General features: G+C 30.7%; 2 protein-coding genes and 1 long non-coding RNA gene across 3 annotated transcripts in view; all 3 read right to left on the reverse strand.

Moving 5' to 3' along the window:
* LOC111696182 (carbohydrate sulfotransferase 11) overlaps window positions 1-3,290 on the reverse strand; it is a 6,159-nt gene extending 2,869 nt beyond the window's left edge. The window contains exons 1-3 of the mRNA XM_023465733.1: window positions 3,113-3,290; window positions 2,285-2,323; window positions 1,121-1,206 (exon numbers count right to left, since the gene is read on the reverse strand). Coding sequence (XP_023321501.1) covers window positions 1,121-1,206; window positions 2,285-2,323; window positions 3,113-3,130 — 143 coding nt within the window. The 5' untranslated portion in view covers window positions 3,131-3,290. The remainder of the gene's footprint in view (window positions 1-1,120; window positions 1,207-2,284; window positions 2,324-3,112) is intronic.
* Window positions 3,291-4,596: 1,306 nt separating this feature from the next.
* On the reverse strand, window positions 4,597-5,723 carry LOC111696191 (uncharacterized). Its single transcript, XR_002764024.1, has 3 exons — window positions 5,671-5,723; window positions 4,762-4,866; window positions 4,597-4,632 (listed from the first exon to the last, which is right to left on the reverse strand). It is a non-coding gene; the product is annotated as an uncharacterized LOC111696191 (long non-coding RNA).
* Window positions 5,724-7,065: 1,342 nt separating this feature from the next.
* Window positions 7,066-17,353, reverse strand: LOC111696190 (uncharacterized). Its single transcript, XM_023465739.1, has 12 exons — window positions 17,218-17,353; window positions 16,516-16,606; window positions 12,941-13,025; window positions 12,761-12,822; window positions 12,381-12,441; window positions 11,485-11,636; window positions 10,849-10,922; window positions 10,171-10,220; window positions 9,034-9,121; window positions 8,674-8,735; window positions 8,521-8,600; window positions 7,066-7,219 (listed from the first exon to the last, which is right to left on the reverse strand). Exons 1-12 carry the CDS (start codon window positions 17,279-17,281, stop codon window positions 7,105-7,107), a joined length of 984 nt encoding a protein of 327 aa, XP_023321507.1. The 5' UTR covers window positions 17,282-17,353; the 3' UTR covers window positions 7,066-7,104.
* Between the last annotated feature and the right edge of the window lie 1,329 nt (window positions 17,354-18,682).

Below are 18,682 nucleotides of genomic sequence, written 5' to 3' on the forward strand. Positions count from 1 at the left end.
CCCCCCCCCTGTAGTTTTTTTTACATAACTCAAAAAGTATTGGTCTGAGGCTGTTGAAATTTTATGACTTTTCCTACATACCCAAAGCCCTCCCTTTAGGCCTAATACTAACTGCCTGAGTCCTCAGGCACACTGCCTGAAGGACTGCTTTTTCCTGAAACAAACTAAATCTTTGTTTTGACCCAATTCCATCTGTCAGATTTTGATAAAATTTAGCTTTTTTGAAAGCCTATGACATAAGGAAACGAATTGCACAAAATCTGCGAAAAAAATTGCAAATTTTTTGCAAACAACCTGTCAAAGGAAATTTGCACATTTTTAGTTTTTCTTGATTAAAAATCAGGTTTATTAAAATTTTGCAAAAACTTTTGCATATTTGAAATGGCATGGTCAAGGGCTTTTCAAAAATGTTTAATTTTTCATTTTTTGGACAAATTTTTTTTTAAAAACATTTTTACTATATAACTAGATTTTGCGATAAAAAAATTCAATCTTTGCAAATTTGCAATTTTTTTGAAGAACCTAAAAGTAGAGCACAAGAGCTTTCCAATAATGTATCAATTGTCATATTTGGACATCAAACATTGGATTTAGAGGGGGGGGGGGCAAGTGAACCCCCCCCCCAGCATATCCTGGTTTTCAAGTACCCCAGCAGAGATAGGGTTAAATTGAAATAAACATAAAGCATTTTTTAAGTAAAAGTAATTAACAAAGAGTAGGTAATAAATATTTTAATATCAATTAATAATGGGATAAACATGATTGAAAATGTCAAAAAGTAGATTTTCTGAGTAACACTATGAATTTTATTCTGAGTTGAAAACATTAGAATTTTGGATATCAAGAACAATGCTTGATTTCCTCCTTTTATCAATCTCAAGATTAATTTAATCTTCAGTTTGTATCTTGGAAAGCAATCTGAGTGTAGATTGCAGAATTCAAACAGCCGCGTAATCAATGAGAGAACTCTCATTGGTTGCATTCTAGCTAGGAAACCCAAAAGAATGGATTAAACATAAAATCAAAGGTGTCTACAGTGGATTTAGAAATTAGGATTATAGATATCCAATATCAAGAGTTTTCAGCTCTGTGGGCATTTGAAGAAAATTAACTTATGAACCTCAAATACATATTTCCAAAAAAGATTACCTTACACCATGTTAAAGACTGAGGGAAAGATAGGTAGATATATTGCCAGTTTATTCTCTAAACAAATATTTATTCTCAAAACAAATATATTGCCAGTATATTCTCTAAATAAATATATTGGCAGTTTATTCCTTAAAAAAATATAATGCCAGTTTATTCTGTAAACAAATATATTGCCAGTTAATTCCCTAAGCAAATATACTACCAGATTATTCTCTAAACAAATATATTGCCAGTATATTCTCTAAATGAATAAATTGCCATTTTATTCATTAAACAAAAATATTGCCAGTTTATTCTCTAAACAAATATATTGTTATTCTCTAAACAATTAAATATATTGCCAATATATTTTGTAAACAAATATATTGCCAGTTTATTCTCTAAGCTAATATATTGCCAGTATACTCTCCAAATAAATGTATTGCCATTATATACTCTAAACAAATATATTGCCAGATTATTCCCTAAACAAATATATTGCCAGTATATTCTCAAAACAAATATATTGCCAGGATAAAAAATTAAAAACATGTATATCTTAGATTTCATGTCAATATCAAGGTTAACGGCCAAATTTCAATGCAAATTTTCAACAAAAATAGCTACGGTTGAATAAACAAATAAAACAAATATGTTGAGCTTTGACACTGCAAAAACCATGACCTGTTAATGTTTTTGAAAAGAACTAGTGTACTTTAGAATTATTGATAATATTTTGCATTAACGGAATTGCAAGAGTACTTTCAAGTGTCATTTCATTCAAAGAGGGCAATGCCAGAATCACAACGGTATCCTTTAAACCTTTGACTTAATTGCAAGCTCTTTTTATTCAAGGATTATCTATATTTTTTTTAGAAGTGACTTCATACAGTACGCTGGCGTACACTCTAATCTTACACGTTATTTAAGAGAAACTTCGTCCTCGATTATAAGTCAAGCAAAGGTTTAAAGGGTAAAGTTCCTTTGATAATAAACATTATGCAAATATTTTCAAAGAATAAAATTTCAGGCAAACATATCTTTTTTTAAAAAATTCCCCTTTTAAGATTAAGTTGAAACCTTTTTTTTTTTAATGTTTAATCATGTTAATCAAAGCCCTAAAATTAATCTCTGAAAATAACTGTAAATATACCTTGAGATAGGCTCTTTCTTCATCTTCCATCTCCAGGGTCTAATATTTTCATCATTTTATTTAAACGCTCGATATTCAACTTTTAACATTTAAAATTTAAAAAAAACCTTCAATTTTTCAGCATGAGATACAGTAGGATAAAGCAAGGATAAAGGTTTTATAATAAAGTGCTTATCTTACAGTAACATAAGTGCAATTAAATGTATTCTTTATTTTCTGTTTTTACACTTTTTTATTTAATCTTAAAAACCAGTCAACTAATGTGAGAAAATTTTGTTTTCTTGTTATATTTGACACTTATGACGTCGTGTATGATTGGTTCATTTCTCTGTTGCCACCTATTGTACTTGATAATCTATTTGGGATAAAGAATTTAAAGGATTAACCTTGGTAATTTTATAGAAATCCACAGTTAAATTTTACTTCAAATTTAAGTTGAAAAACTAAGATTGAAATTAACCAAATAATCGTTATTTCAACAAAAAGTTACAAAATGTTCGTAATGTCGAACAAAACTTTTCTTATTTCGAACAAAATATCAGTTATTTCTAGCAAAGTGTTCATTATTTCTAACAAAGCGTTTGTTATTTCTGACAAAGTGTTCGTTATTTTTAACGAATTGTTAACAATTTTGAACAAAATATTCGTTAGTTTGAATATAATGTTTTTAATTTCGAAAAAAAATATTAATTATTTCGAACAAAATTCTCGTAATTTAAAACAAAACGATCATTATTTCTAAATATTTTGTTTGCAATACATACTACAAACATCATGTTAAGGTTTATTCTACTAGAGGTTTAGTGAGTGTTGCTAAATGATTGATTCCTCTGACTGATGAGGCATCTGATCAATCCGTTGATTTAAACCATATTTGTCACAGACCTCTTTGACCTAGTTTTAACAGGGAGGGGGTTTATGGCCGCTATGAGCCACACCAAATGGTCTCCAAGCCTCTGGATTCGCAGATAAGCATTTAAAATGACTTGGTGCTTCCCATATACTTTAGAATATATATTATAGAAGAAATGTATATGCAATTATGCCATTTTTTAGAGATATTCAAGAAAATAATGCATAACTATTTTAAGATTAAATATTTTATTTAAAAAATGTATATTATCTATTCTAACGTTTAGGGGTGATTTTAAAAACACATCTGCGAATATGGAGGCCCGGAGACAATTTTGCAGGGGCTCATGGCGGCCCTATACCATCTCCCTCGTCATAATCATAGAAAGTTGGTTATAGGATTAATAAAATAATTAATTGAATACTCACATCAAGCTCTTATTTTCTAATCCTTTTTTAGGAACCTGAAGTCAAAATATTTAAAAATTTGACTTTTCGATCCAGTAGAAGTCATATCATATTGTTTACCACATCAGGTTGCAACAGTTCATGAGGATTAGAAAATTAGAGTTTGAGCAAAATAATCAGTTCCTTTTTTAAAAAATATGAGAAAGTAATAGATAGACGAACTGAAAGGGATTGTAAGCATAATTAAAAGCTTGGTCTGACAAATATGAATTAGATATCAATGTTTTTTATCTGCGAAAGGGAAATTTAATGGAGAAATCATTAGAATAAACACTTTTAAAGTCTGAAAAACGACGACATCTTCCACATTTTTATCAGATTAAGGTTTCAAGGGTACTGTTTTAAATAGATTTAAAATTCAGTGATGGTGATGGACCAAACCTCTGTAGGGATAAAAAATTAAAAACATGTATATCTTAGATTTNTTGTCATTGTCATTGTCATTGTCATTGTCATTGTCATTGTCATTGTCATTGTCATTGTCATTGTCATTGTCATTGTCATTGTCATTGTCATTGTCATTGTCATTGTCATTGTCATTGTCATTGTCATTGTCATTGTCATTGTCATTGTCATTGTCATTGTCATTGTCATTGTCATTGTCATTGTCATTGTCATTGTCATTGTCATTGTCATTGTCATTGTCATTGTCATTGTCATTGTCATTGTCATTGTCATTGTCATTGTCATTGTCATTGTCATTGTCATTGTCATTGTCATTTTCACTGTCATTGTCATTGTCATTGTCATTTTCATTGTCATTGTCATTGTCATTTTCATTGTCATTGTCATTGTCATTGTCATTGTGTTTGTCATTGTCATTGTCATTGTCATTGTCATTGTCATTGTCATTGTCATTGTCACTGTCACTGTCATTTTCATTGTCAATGTCATTGGCATTGTCATTGTGTTTGTCATTGGCATTGGCATTGGCATTGACAAAGACATTGTTGATTTCATTGGCATTGGCTTTGTCATTGTTGTTTTCATGATTACCTAATTGCTCAGGTCCAAATTCCGTGTCATTACTAAAACAAAATTTAATTTAGATTTTTAACTTAATTATTTCTGAGTTAGTTTTCAATTCAATATATTAAATGTATGATAAATTAATAATTGAATCTTTTTTAGTATTCATTTTTGAAATGTGTTCAAACCTGTTTATAAAGAGAAGATAGAAAACGATTACTAGAAGAGCTGAGATATACTTCTTGTCAGTAAACGGATTTTTTCTTCCCATCATTTTCCTCTCTCCCTACACCCTTAATATAGGATTAATAGGTGTTGTAGGATTTATAGGATCTGAAGGATTAATAGGATCTGCAGAATAAATAGGATCTGCAGGATTAATAGGATCTGCAGAATAAATAGGATTAATAGGATCTGCAGAATAAATAGAATCTGCAGGATTAATATGATCTGAAGGATCTTCAGGATTAATTGAATCTGTAGTTTCAATAGTATCTGCAGGATCAATAGGATCTGTAGGATCAAAAAGATCTGTAGGATCAATAAAAATATAAGATAAATAGGTCTGAAAGGATCAATAGGAGCTTTAGGATCAAAAGGATCCGTAGGATCAATAGAATATTAAGGGTCAATACTATCTGTAGGGTCAATAGGAACTGAAGGATATATTGGATGTGTAGGATCATCAAGAACCGTTAGATCAATGGGATCTGCAGAATCAATAGGATCTGATAGAATCAATAGGATCTGTAGGATCAATAGGATCTATAGGACCAATAGGATCTGTAGGATCAATAGGATCTGTAGGATCAATAGTATCCGTGGGATCAAAAGGATCTGTAGGATCAATTATAACTATAAGATAAATAGGTCTGAAAGGATCAATAGGAGCTGTAGAATTAATAGGATCTGTAGGATCAATGAGATCTGCAGGATCAATAGGATCTGAAAGGATCAATGAGATTTGCATGATCAATCTAACTTGTAAGATCAATCGTACTTGTAGGATCAATCGTACTTGTAGGATCAATCGTACTTGTAGGATCAATCGTACTTGTAGGATCAATCGTACTTATAGGATGTAAAGGATCGGTTACCTTATTATAATATAAAGTGTATCATGACGACATGACAAAAGATTCTGAAATCTGAAATTATCATGATTAATTCTTAACAACAAATACTTCCGCGTTACATTTAAATTAATATAACGCTTAACTCATGAAAAACATCAATTATGATATTGTAAACTGCAGAAAAATAGCTGTTTTTTAGCAGCAAATAATGAAAATCTCACAATAAATTAATCTTTTATTGAGGAAAGTTTGCAAAATCTAATTCAACTTAAAGGAACTGAAAACGTAATTTCAAGTGAACGTCCTTTGAGTAAGTGCCATGTGGGATTCACAACGGTATCCTTCAAAGCATTGTCTGGTCAAGAAAAGATTTGATAACCATGTTGTTTTTTAACAGATTACTTTTATTTGCTGTTTCTCTACAAAAGTAACTTGCGAGTTGCGCATTACGTCCGAAATAATAGAGAAATTATCAGAATTTTCAATCTTCCATAATTCCATCAGATTAAGTTTTCAATTGTACTGTCGTGAATCGGTCGTGCTCCTCTTTCATTAAAGGGTCACTTGAAATTACGTATACAGTCCCTTTAATTTCATTTTAACAGATGAAATTAATTTTAACAAATGAAATTAACCGGATCAGTATTTCAAAACCACATTACGTTAGAGCTTTTAGAAGAAGGAATTTAGGCATATAAAAGAAATAATCATTTGAATTTTTATTTATTTATTATTAGCATTTTCGTTCAATCTTTTTTGACAGTTTTTTCTCTTTCCGGTAGTCTTGTTAATAAGTTATGGTTGTTTGCTTAGTTCACTATATACATATATGATGGTTATATGGATACTGGATATACCTGCAGAGTACACTATACTAGGTCAATTCAGGCAGTTGGCGATAAAGAATCTACATTTTTTTCAAATTATATGCATACAATGCATTTATTTATGAAATTAGATAGATAGATATGACATCTATGCATTTAAAATCACTCTTTCTAATAAATGCATTTCTAATTCAGGTTCTGATTTTTTTTATTCTGAGTAAATGTGATAAAGATATCATTTTTTTAATCTGAAAATAGTTAGTATTTCTTTTGCGGATTTATAAAACAGAAACAAGGGAGAAAATCAAATTTTTTTTCTTTTCAATTTTTAAAAATTTTTATCTATTACGTATGGTTCAGAAATCCTTTGTTTAGTTCGATATTTAATAAACATTTTAGGAATTTGATCCGAAGCTTACACATTCTTAGGAAACAATAGATAATATTTTTTCCAATTTCTTGTTTAGACTAAAATCAAGAACTTTATAGTTTAAAAATGTGATTAATGCAACTTTTCATTGCAGTCTCTATTTCTCTACGAGTTTCTAACAGTGCAAAACTCACAATTAAAAAATATCTTTAAAACAGATTCATATCTCATACTTTTATTAAATTAACATATTTTACTTCAAGCAATACTTTTTTCTAAATACATTTTTTGTACAAAAGGTTGCTCGACCCAGCGATTAAACAGGTTTATTAGGACCAGGTCGACAATACTCGCCAGTGCTATTGGAACAGATCTAAACAAAATAATTATATATATAACCATTATATTTTTATATATATAAACATTATATTTTTTTTTAAAATGCTTAAAGGGACTGTAAGCGTAAAATTTGAATTGTGACTTCACATCATTCAAAGATGGAAATGGTTCAACGCTACCATTAAAAGCTTTGTCTGATGAAGTTCCAATTAGTTATGAATGTTTATGATTTTAAAAACTGACAACTTTTTGATAGTGGTTTCTCTAAAAAAGGACTTGCGCATTTCTACTGCAGGAAAACGTATAGGAGTTATCAGAAGTGAACACTGCTATCTTTGTGTGGCAACCATTTGAGGAATTGAGTGTTTGCCAAAAAAACAAAAAAAATTCTAATCCCTGTATCTTTGCAGCCTGATGGTGTAAACCTTTGATACTTCAAGCATAGACCATTTGGACTAACAGAATTCCTATTTTGAAATACTTTTGGTCTACTTCATCAGATTGCAAAGATATAGGGTCTAGAAAATAAATTTTGTGGATCTAAATAATTTACACTATATTTTAAAACAACTATTGAGAAACTAGAGTAAAACATTAAAAGGTGAAATAAAAAACCCTTAATCTATCATACAGGGGAAACCATAACAATGTGGAACAGGAAAACGACATTCCAGCAATCTTTTGTGCATTTGATATTGTTATAAAGCAAATCCTAGTATACGATTTTTGGACCATCCCCCCCTCGCCCCCCCCCTCCTATCAATTTTGTACATGACCACTTATTTTTCAGCAAGTTTATTATTATTTGTTTTGTTATTATTTATGGTTAGGTTAGGTTAAGACACATTCTGGACCGAGCGCTGCGGCCACGGGCTAGGTTAAGTCAAGACACTTTCTGGGCCGAGCGCTGCAGCTAGGACCGGCTAGGGGGCCGAGCGCTGCGGCCACATGTCTCACATTTAAGATCCATGTACAAATAGTTTTACCATTAATTATTCAGTAAAATGGGTTTTGTAAGTATCGCACAATTGCTGTGTTTAATGTTCAATAAACCATTTAAAATCATAACTTGAGTCTAACATTTACATTCCATAATTTTATAGGTTCAACTGTATCCGATACAGATTAAACATTCATATTTATATATAAAGCTAGTAGAAATCTCTGTTTGGGTGTCTGTTTGTCCGATCATAACTTGGGAACCCCCTGGACCGATTTGCCTCAAATTTTGATTGGGGAACTCGGGAGGCCCACGGGAATATTTTTAGTTTGGTTTTAAGATTTTAAATTAAGCACTTTAATAGCGAATTTTTTTTACACATTTAAAAAACTGACCTGTAATGAAGAGCAGCACCAAACCCAGTAAACCTACCAAGAGTATAGGTTGGAGACCCACAGTACTTATAGATACCAACCTTAGTATTGTTATTATTATTATTATTATTATTATTATCATTATTTTTATTATAATCAGAAACATTTGTTTACCTCGCTAAAGTATGCATTTGGTATCTCTGTAATCATATCATACCAGTAGTAGGTATTGTAACCTAAATATACAAGACACGTTTAATCAAAGTAAATTTCACGTAGGATTTCAATCGATACTTCTTTTGATAAAGCGCTATTGAGAGGAACAAAAATGTTTTGATTTTCTAATATAAAAACGGACGAATTTTCTCAAACTTTACATAAAATCACAACTAGAGGAGCTACGAGATCACAAAGTCTTCCCAGCAATGTTGAAAAATAATTTGCCTTCTCCTACTGTTTAATTGAAAGTAAAGAGAGCAATCTATTTTTGAACAGATATTTTAAAATCTTATTTTATCTCATCTTGATTTATACCTGTTCCATAAATAGCTGACATTTTAAATCCTACCCCCGCCACTACCATAAGCAATCCTAACCCGGTTGTCCATTTTTCATCAATTCCCTGAATTATTAGAACACGTTGGGTTGAAGCAAACTTCATAGGGACAGCAATTGTAATTTAAAGTAACACTCTATACAAAGATGGCAGTGTTCGATTCACGATAATACTTTTTAAAAGGTTTCTCTGGTCAAGCGAAGACTTTGCTAATTAAAGATAATGTATCAGAAAATCTACGCAATATACATGGAGCATCTTTCTGGTCAAGTATTAATTAAATATCATTATTTACAATTTTAAAAAATTGAGGAAATAATACAGAAATTAAAAACTTTTTAACCTGGAATAACTTATTGATACGATAAATTAATGATACGATAAATTAATGATCTGATAACTTATTGATCAGATAAATTATTGATCTGATAAATTATTGATTTGATAAATTATTGATCAGATAAATTATTGATCAGATAAATTATTGATCAGATAAATTATTGATCTGATAAATTATTGATCTGATAAATTATTGATCTAATAAATTATTGATCTGATAACTTATTAATCTGATAAATTATTAATCTGATAAATTATTAATCTGATAAATTATTGATCAGATAAATTATTGATCTGATAAATTATTGATCTGATAAATTATTGATCTGATAAATTATTGATCTGATAAATTATTGATCTAATAAACTAATGATCTGATAAATTATTGATCTTATAAATTAATGATCTGATAACTTATTGATCTGATAAATTAATGATCTGATGAATTAATGATCTGATAACTTATTGATCTGATAAATTAATGATCTGATAAATTATTGATCTAATAAATTATTGATCTGATAAATTATTGATCTGATAAAGGTTTCTAAAGTAACTTTGAAGATCGTGCATTGCTTGTTTTGCATGGATTAAAATTAAAGTTACATATTCCTTTAAATATTTATTTTTTAGTTTACTCAAATCTAAAATCTAAGCAATCCACGGTTTTAATTCAGGAGTATATATTTATTTAAAAGATCAAAGATATATTGGTATACAGATTCATTTCACATTTCTAAGAATTTTCTAAAAAAAAAAAAAAAAAATGTTGTCACCTTGAAATCTTCAGAGAACAGTGGCGGAGTAATTGTTAACACCCAGAATCCTGAAAAAAAGGATTTAAAATAAATTCTTTAACCATCAACCAACTGTCGGATTAACACAGCTCACTAAATACTCGCAATTTGGCAATCAAAAGAAACAAATGCCACGGTCTTTGCTTTATCCTTCAAATCATTTTAAAAGTATTGAAGTATTTCAAGCTCATCACATTCAAATAAATTAAAAATTAAAATTATTATTTTATTATATTTCGAGATTTTTTGTTACCATGTTACCATGTTTATACCAATTACCATATTACCATGTTACCATATTACCAATTAACATATTACCATGTTATCATGTTACCATGCTATCATTTTACCATGCTACCATGTTACCACGCTACCATGTTACCATGATACCATGTCACCATGTCACCAAGTAGTTTCATATTACCATGTTTCCATGCTTCAATGCATCATATTACCATATTACCAGGTTACCACCATGCTACCATGTATCATATTAGCATGTCGCCATGCTACCATGTTACCAGGTTACCAAGTGACCATGATACCAGGTTACCAAGTTACCATGTTACCAGGTTACCATGTTACCATCTTACCAGGTGACCAGGTTACTAGGTTACCATTTTACCATGTTACCAGGTTACCATGTTACCATGTTACCTATAGTTTGTGTTTGCCAGGCTACTGAGATAAATAACTCCCAAACTTTTAACGTCGTCTCAATTCCATAATTTCTAATCAAAAATAGTTATTATTCTTAATTGATTTTAAAGAGGATTAGTTAAGAAAAAATTAAAGAGAAATTTTTCAAGCAATTAATAATGATGTTCATCTAGATGTTTTTAATTAGAGCTATGACTGAATTTGTGAACTTTCTTTGCCTGGAAACAATTTTAATTGTAAACAAAATCAAATTTCGGTTTTCAGAAAGTCTACATTTTTGTCTTTTCAGGGTTTTTTGTTTGAGGTAAGACTATAAACAAAAACAAAAACAAAAAGAAACGACAGTAAAAACGATTTTAAGAGTATCAAAGATTACATCTTTTATGAGATTAAAATTGATTAAAATCTTGATTTTTTGTCTTAAAATTCGGAATACCTCCGTCAATTGTAAAGTTACAAAAATTGAAGATCACATTTTGGTAATTCCGCTATTTCAAGTTCAATTGGAAATGGTTTTAACCGAAATACTAATAATATTGTGTTCATGAAATGTAGGACGATAAAAATACTCGTCAACTGAAATACATAGTGGTAAAATAGCATGTTTACTGGCACACTCTGTTGCCTATCTACCTTCGGAGTGCTGGTGCAATACACTCGAAGAATGCAGTGATCCCCAGAATATAGTAGAACAGTCCGAAGATACAAATAGGTATAGCAGAAGACAACGGTATTCGGGGTATAGGGGAATATCCAAGAAATTTGGGTCCAAATGTATCCAGTAACTAGCAAACAAAAAATATGTTAAATATATTTAAACAATAAATTAATTTTCGTGTTGGACTTGGATATAAAATCCAGACTAAAAGTCTTAAATTGGGAATCAATCCATTTTCAACTCTGAAATATTTTTTCGGCTAATTGTTTTTTTTAACCACCGACACTTTAGAATCATCATTAACACCGACACTTTAGAGACCATCATGAACACAGACACTTTAGAGACCATCATTAACACCGACACTTTAGAGACCATCATGAACACAGACACTTTAGAGACCATCATGAACATCGACACTTTAGAGACCATCATGAACACCGACACTTTAGAGAACATCATGAACACCGACACTTTAGAGAACATCATGAACACCGCACTTTAGAGACCTTCATTAACACAGACACCTTTGAAAACATCATTAATACCGACACTTTAGAGACCATCATGAACACAGCACTTTAGAGACCATCATGAATACCGACACTTTAAATACCATCATGAACACAGACACTTTAGAGACCATCATGAACACCGGCACTTTAGAGACCATCATGAACACAGACACTTTAGAGACCATCATGAACACCGGCACCGGCAAAAAAAAGTTACAATAAATCCTGTAAATTATTTTAGTCAAGAAAGTTCAAGGGGATTTTTTTGGTGCACTTTTAGAGAATAAACGCAATGATTTGCTTGGGGCGGGGGGAGGATTATACTTCTCAAAGTTAAAAAAAAGTATCTTTAATACCTGAGGGGCCCAAGATAGCCCTGTTATAAACAGCATACAGAAGTAGTGCTTCCAGTGATGCCTAAACACTTGTAGGTAACTACCGGAACTTCCTGAACTACCTGAACTACCTGAACTTCCTGAACTACCTGAACTACCTACACTTCCTAAACTACCTGAACTATCTGAACTACCTGAACTACCTGAACTACCTAAACTACCTGAACTACCTGAACTACCTGAACTACCTGAACTACCTAAACTACCTGAACTACCTGAACTACCTGAACTATCTGAACTACCTGAACTACCTAAACTACCTGAACTACCTGAACTACCTGAACTTCCTAAACTACCTGAACTACCTGAACTACCTGAACTACCTGAACTACCTGAACTACCTGAGATATTGAGGTTGGAAGAGTCTATCTGAACGAACTGAGAATATGATCAGACTTATCATCTAAATATTTAATCACTTGATTAACAAAACTTTAAATTAGAACAACAACAAAAAACAATTTTAAAAACACATTTTTTAGTTAGGTTTATATTAATCGAAGAAATAATGTTGTCTGTACCTGTATAATTGTCTGAAAATACCATTTAAATTTGGAAATTTTAGACATTGACGGTAAGTGGACATCTTCCATAATACATATTGGCCTGTAACATAAGCATAATGATTAGAAGTACGATCTTCATAATATATATTGGCCTGTACATCAACATAATAATTAGAAGTACAATCTTCCATAATATATTGGCCTGTAACATCAACATAATGATTAGAAGTACAATCTTCATAATATATATTAACCTGTACATAAACATAATGATTAGAAGTACAATCTTCCATAATATATATTAACCTGTACATAAACATAATAATTAGATGTACAATCTTCCATAGTACATATTGACCTGTACATAAACATAATGATTAGATATACAATCTTCATAATATATGTTAACCTGTACATAAGCATAATAATTAGATGTACAATCTTCCATAATACATATTGGCCTGTACATAAACATAATGATTAGACGTACAATCTTCATAATACATATTGGCCATTTGGACATAAACATAATAATTAGTCGTACAAGCCTTCATATTATATATAAATATTGTTTTGTACATCAGCATAATAACTATTCGTTCAGTCTTCATATTATATATAAATATTGTTTTGTACATAGACATAATAATTAGTCGTCTTCATAATATATACAGGGTGTCCCAAAAAAACTATGCATTAGGGGTATTAGTTACTGAGGAAACAATTTTCGTTTATTTTAAAATTCGGTGATGGTGATGGACCAAACCTCTGTAGAGTAAAAAAAATAGATGTTAGTTCCATATTTTTACAATCAAAATGTCATCAAAAAGTCTGTATTTCATTTATTTCATGACGTAAATTTGTTTTCTTTCTAGACCGTATAACTTTTAAATTACAACCAAATCTTTGAGCGTAAGTAAAAAATCGATTTTTCGGATTTTTCCAATTTTCGATTTTTCACGTCTCATTTTCATTGGTTCAAAAAGTATTAAAAAGTTAAATCATTGAATCATAAGCTGTTAGTCTAAGGTATATTTTTTTTATAAGTTTCGGATCATTCATTATTACTTTTGGAGCTATAGAGCAATCAAAAAACAAAATTATTATTGAAAAAAACGAAAAGAAAGCTATGGGCACCTCCGTACGAACCTTGCCTAGACCACGATTTTTTTAGTTTGCTTTTTGTTATGAGTATGGTCCAATCAACAGCTCACTTTTTCAACTAAATTGTTTTATCTAACCCACCTGGGCACAAAAATAAATCATTTTTTATTGTAAAAATTGAACAAAAATTGTTTCCTCAGTAATTAATACCACTACAATTTTTTGGGACACCCTGTATATATATATATATTGGCCTGTACTTAAACATATAATTAGTCATACAGTCTTCATAATATACTTGCTTAGGAACCCAGCGCTGTCCAGGTTCCTAAAAGTTTCTCCCGCCGTTTACCCGCACTTGAACGATTTTACCGGGAAACTAAATTTTTGCTATTAAAGTGGACCCACTCAACATAGATTCTCAAAACCAAGCTAAGAACATTCCCGTGGGTTTCCCGAGATCCCCAATCAAAATTTTAGGCACATTGATCCAGGGTATTCCTGAGTTTTGATAAGACAAACAGAGATTACAACTTTATAGATATAGATATTGGTCTGTACTTAAACATAATAATTAGTTATACAGTCCTTCTAGTAGATATTGCAGCCTGTACTTAAACATAATAATTAGTTATACAGTCCTTCTAGTTATTGCAGCCTGTACTTAAACATAATAATTATTTATACAGTCCTTCTAGTTATTGCAGCCTGTACTTAAACATAATAATTAGTTATACAGTCCTTCTAGTAGATATTGCAGCCTGTACTTAAACATAATAATTATTTATACAGTCTTCATAATATATATTGGTCTGTACTTAAACATAATAATTAGTTATACAGTCCTTCAAATATATATTGCAGCCTGTACTTAAACATAATAATTAGTTATACAGTCCTTCTAATATATATTGCAGCCTGTACTTAAACATAATAATTAGTTATACAGTCCTTCTAATATATATTGCAGCCTGTTTACAGATAAATAAATGAAAACCTGGTCCATTAGTTTACTTTCCCCTCAGTCATGATCACGTATTTTGTGATAATTATATTGTCAATAAATGTTAGGTCTTCATAAACTAAAAATCTGATTTGTACATAAAAGTCATATTAAGTTGTTATTTAGTTGTTATGTTCGCTATTCCTAGACCTGGGCAAACGGATGGGCCAAATTGGCTGACATTTTTTTTAGGGAATCCGGTCACGTGGGTACCCCGGGGTTGACATAGGCTAAAACAAATTCGGGACTACTACAGCTAAAATCGTAATTTAATGCCAAGCGCGGGTAAACGGCAAGAGTAACTATGACTTTGAATAATAATGTAAATCTGGGCAATGCCGAGTTCTCTAGTTAAATTTATATATTATCCTCTAATACTAGAATTATTGCTGAAATTACGAAATGTTAAAAACTTTCTTATCTTTTAGCAAACAATTACGAGTCATACAATACTTGTCAACTATTTTTTAATTGAATGTTTAAATGGATTTTCAATGTAATTCTAAAAAGTGTCAACAGCGATTTTTTTAGTTCACCATCATTAATTTTCAGATAAAGGTTTTCGACTTCTATAGATAAACTTTTGCCTAATAATATATTTACTGTCCCCTCTATTGTACTTCCATATCTAAACTTGTGCCTAATAATATATTTACTGTTCCCTCTATTGTACTTCTATAGATAAACTTGTGCCTAATAATATATTTACTGTTCCCTCTATTGTACTTCTATAGATAAACTTGTGCCTAATAATACATTTACTGTCCCCTCTGTTGTACTTCTATAGCTAAACTTGTGCCTAATAATATGTTTACTTTTCCCTCTATTGTACTTCTTTAGCTAAACTTGTGCCTAATAATATATTTACTGTCCCCTCTGTTGTACTTCTATATCTAAACTTGTGCCTAATAATATATTTACTGTTCCCTCTATTGTACTTCTATAGCTAAACTTGTGCCTAATAATATATTTACTGTCCCCTCTATTGTACTTGTCCCCTCTATTGTACTTCAATACATAATCCTGTACCTAATATATCTATGACTGCACATGGTGTATTTACTGTCCTATCTACTGCACAATGAGTTAAAAAAGTGTGGAATAGGAAGACGGCTGTTAGACTCAACTTATGATTTTGAATAGTTTAATGAACATAAAGCACCATCCATGCTTCACTAAAATTAGAAACTGGTGTTTTATAACAACATCATGAACGCATATAATAAAGTAGTAATCTCTTTTTTCTTTGTTTGTATGTCCGATAATAACGCGTAACCCCCTTTGACCGATTTGCCTCAAATTTTTATTGGGGAACTTGGTAGACCCGCGGGAATGTATTACGCTTACTTTAAAAATTTTATATTGAGTTGAATAACTTTAATAGAGAAATTTTAGTTTGGAGTCAAAGCTTGGCCGTCCCCAAGCTTTAGTATACACAAAAGATTTCCTAAATGTCGTCTTCATATTCCTCAGTTCTGCATACCTTATATATTTACTATTTGCAACTTGATTATAATAAGAACCCTGATATCCTACTCTCTCCATTTTATCCGTCTTAGAATCCTCTTCTTCACCTAAACACAGTTTGTTTTAGTCGGACATGGAAACTTTTAAATGCATGGTATAAGTTGTTCTTATTGTTATTTGTTTTGAGATTTTTAGACAATGAAGGATAATGAGCCAAACTCCGTATTAAAAAGCTGTAGTTCATGCAAAGGAGTTACGCTGCAGGAAGAGCAACTTCATCCTTCAAAAGTTTTTTCTTTTTGCTTCGGTTTTATTATTTTTGGATAATTTTCAATTGATTTGTTTTTAATATAAGATTTGGGCGCTATCAAAAATGTAATAAAAGAAGTTTTATTTAAATATTTATACTTTTAAATAGTTAATACCGAAACTTACAAATATGTCAAATTGGAAGTTTGCTAGTTTAGAAACTCCCACATAAACCGCGTTAAATATATTAAATTTCTCAATTCCATATTTTTTATTTTAACTTGGTTAAGTTTTCCTTATTTAATTCAAGATGCCAAACATGTTGAACAATTATATCTATACTATCGAACATAAATCTGTAATATTTGTGTGCAATATATTGAACATAAATCTATAATAATTGTTTAATATATCGAAACTTGTTCAATATATCAAACATTGAAGAGAAGGATTGCATCAGATATTTTACCTAGCAATAACTCCGTATCTCCTGGTGTCTCTGTACTGTCCAGCTGTGAAATATGATCTGACATTATTCTATAATTTGTTTATAGTTTATATAAAGGTTGAGTAGAGCTGAGTTAAACCAATAAACTGTTCTTATCTCTCTCCTACACTTTCCATGTGTGAGTAGTTTTAAAGGAACAGTTTACAAATCAGATTTCTTACAAAAAAAATCATATCCTTAAAATTTATAGGTATGGATTAATGAAAAGAATAAAGAAAGCATTTAAATAATGATTGTATTTGGTGAGCTTGAGTTCTATTTTAATCAAATTTAGCTTACTTTCTCATTATTGGAGAATTCTACTCACACCGCGCCATGCTTTGAGGTTTACACAGTCCAACTATACTTTATCTTTTTATATATATATTTTTATTCTACTGGGTGTCCTACGAAATATGATAGTCGAAAGGTCGCTTGAAGGTCGTCTTTGATTTTTCAAATTATTTGCAGAATTTTTAATTCCTGAACTTTATTTTCAAAACTATGTTAGAAATCGTTCATGCTACACGACAATTTTGGTTTTAATAAATTTTAGCGAAATTCTTTGTTACTCCGATTCCTCCAGCAAAAGACAGTCTAATCCATGACGACATATCTTGAAGTCTAATCCATGACGATATATCTTGAAGTCTAATCCATGACGATATATCTTGAAGTCTAATCCATGACGATATATCTTGAAGTCTAATCCATGAGAATATATCTTGAAGTCTAATCCATGACGATTTCTTGAAGTATAATCCATGACGACATATATTGATGTCTAATCCATGACGATATATCTTGAAGTCTAATCCATGACGATATATCTTGAAGTCTCTCAAATGGTATGTTTCTTAGAACACCCAGTATTAGAACAAAGGTGAAGGGGTAGCTAGGGGTAGTTGGTGAAGTTGCTTTCTCTTTTAAAACCATATTAAACTAGGGATATTACAGATTGTGTATTATATTCAGTAAAACCCACTTTTTCTTCGGTCAGTGATTGAAGATCACTGAATTAAGTACGCACTGAAAGCATATTTTAAGATGTTACGGAAATTATGGATTCTTTTTTCTTACAGTCTTCCTGCAGCTTAATTATGGTTTCCACAGAAATGGAGAAAGCGAACATTTTTTCACGTATTTTCGCATTCCTTATGTGACAAAGAAAAATTGCGGAAAATTGCACAAACATCCAAACTTTTTAGAAAACTTCGAATTTATTGTTTCGCAAAAATTTTCGCAATTTTTCTTTAAATTAACGCATATTTTGTTTTATTTTTTTCACAAAATTCCGCATCGTTTTCCCTACTTTTCGCAAAACTAATTTTATGCGAAATTTCTCGAAAAAGTTTACAAAATACGAAAGAAAATTTTTGCGAAAGTTTTGGTTTGTTGGAAACCCTATGTCGCAACAATTTGAGGTGTTTATAGGTAACCATGTAAA

This window comes from Eurytemora carolleeae, unplaced genomic scaffold, assembly GCF_000591075.1.
Source record: "Eurytemora carolleeae unplaced genomic scaffold, Eaff_2.0 scaffold80, whole genome shotgun sequence".
NCBI lineage: Eukaryota > Metazoa > Arthropoda > Copepoda > Calanoida > Temoridae > Eurytemora > Eurytemora carolleeae.